Raw genomic sequence first — 1,423 nt, forward strand, 5'->3', positions numbered from 1 at the left:
CTAACATCACACACAAACGTCTACCCCATGCAATACACATCACAACCACATATACCTACCTGTATACACACAACATATATACATGAAGAGAAGACAAACGCACAGCTGCGAACTCATGCATACTCTCATACAGCAACACTCAGCTTACACTCACATAAACACTAACACATACACCACAATTCGTTCACGAGTGAGGATAAGATAACTTCTTTTAAGTGTCTACCTGTAATCAATGCTTCTGTTATTTCATATATAACTTTACTTTATATCTTATTTACTTGATATATACTTATCTATTCTAGGTGTGGCTAGTGGAGAATGGTGGGACCACTCAGGTGGCGGAAGTAATCTCTTATGTCTACCTAACGATCCGATTTGGGCCAATTATACTACAAAAGTTGAAGAAGGAGGTTTGATTTATGGCAGTGAATATCAACTTCAAAATTACGACACTAATAAACTCTTTTCTTTTGCTAACGCTAAATCACTTAATAATCACAACATTCCGTGTGCTGTCTGTTTGACACGACAACCTGCTGTTGTTATGATGTTACCAGCCAGGACACAGTGTTACCCTGGTTGGACAACTGAGTATTCAGGATATTTGATGACCAATTATCACGGATATAAGGGCAGACAAGAATATGTCTGTGTGGACTATGCACCAGAAGCTGATCCAGCCGGTTACAGAAACGAAGATGGAGCTTTATTACATTTCGTTCAGGCTGTTTGTGGTTCATTGCCATGTCCACCGTATGTCAATGGTCAAGAATTAACCTGCGTTGTGTGCAGTAAATATTGAATAGAAATTAAATTCATTTCCATATGAAAATATGTGTGAAGTACAATAAATAATATAAAATTTTAATTGTGTTACCTAATATTTTCCTTAAAATACGTCTATCGTTAAAATAAAACGTACTAGTATTCAGAAAGAATTCGTTTAACAGTATTTTCTGTTCTGTCTCATAATTCAACAAACCACCAAATAAAGCACCACCATATAAGTATATCAGCTTTTTTTTTTTTCACAGCCTTAGAAAATCTTATACTTGACGCTACTGGGTTTTTAGATTACAACTCGGATTCTGACAAGGACCATGAACCACCACATTACGTAGCACAGAAAATACACGGTCGCTTCAACAACAACCAGTTACTTTGACACATACCATTCTATTTGCCATTGATAATCAGCAAAGCCTTCCGCTCCGTTCCTACCTCTCATCTATTTAAGTTATTTATCATCACCTTTAGAAATATCACAAAATGTTCTAAGGATCTGAGACTGGAATTTACATGAACTATCTTTCAAAAAGCAGGATAACTAAGTATTGGTTCTCCCAACCTGTATCTATATACCCTTACCAGTGGTGTAGCTAGGGTAAATGACGCCCACGGCAAAGCCAAAATTTGTGCCCCC

The 1,423-nt window shown here is 37.0% G+C and overlaps 1 protein-coding gene across 1 annotated transcript in view; it reads left to right on the plus strand.

Moving 5' to 3' along the window:
- LOC106878766 (short-chain collagen C4) overlaps positions 1-868 on the plus strand; it is a 10,272-nt gene extending 9,404 nt beyond the window's left edge. Inside the window, exon 4 of the mRNA XM_052975019.1 lies at positions 303-868. Within this exon, the coding sequence (XP_052830979.1) occupies positions 303-802 (500 nt within the window). The 3' untranslated portion in view covers positions 803-868. The remainder of the gene's footprint in view (positions 1-302) is intronic.
- Positions 869-1,423: the final 555 nt, after the last annotated feature.

Source organism: Octopus bimaculoides, chromosome 20 (assembly GCF_001194135.2).
Source record: "Octopus bimaculoides isolate UCB-OBI-ISO-001 chromosome 20, ASM119413v2, whole genome shotgun sequence".
In the NCBI taxonomy this organism is placed as follows: domain Eukaryota; kingdom Metazoa; phylum Mollusca; class Cephalopoda; order Octopoda; family Octopodidae; genus Octopus; species Octopus bimaculoides.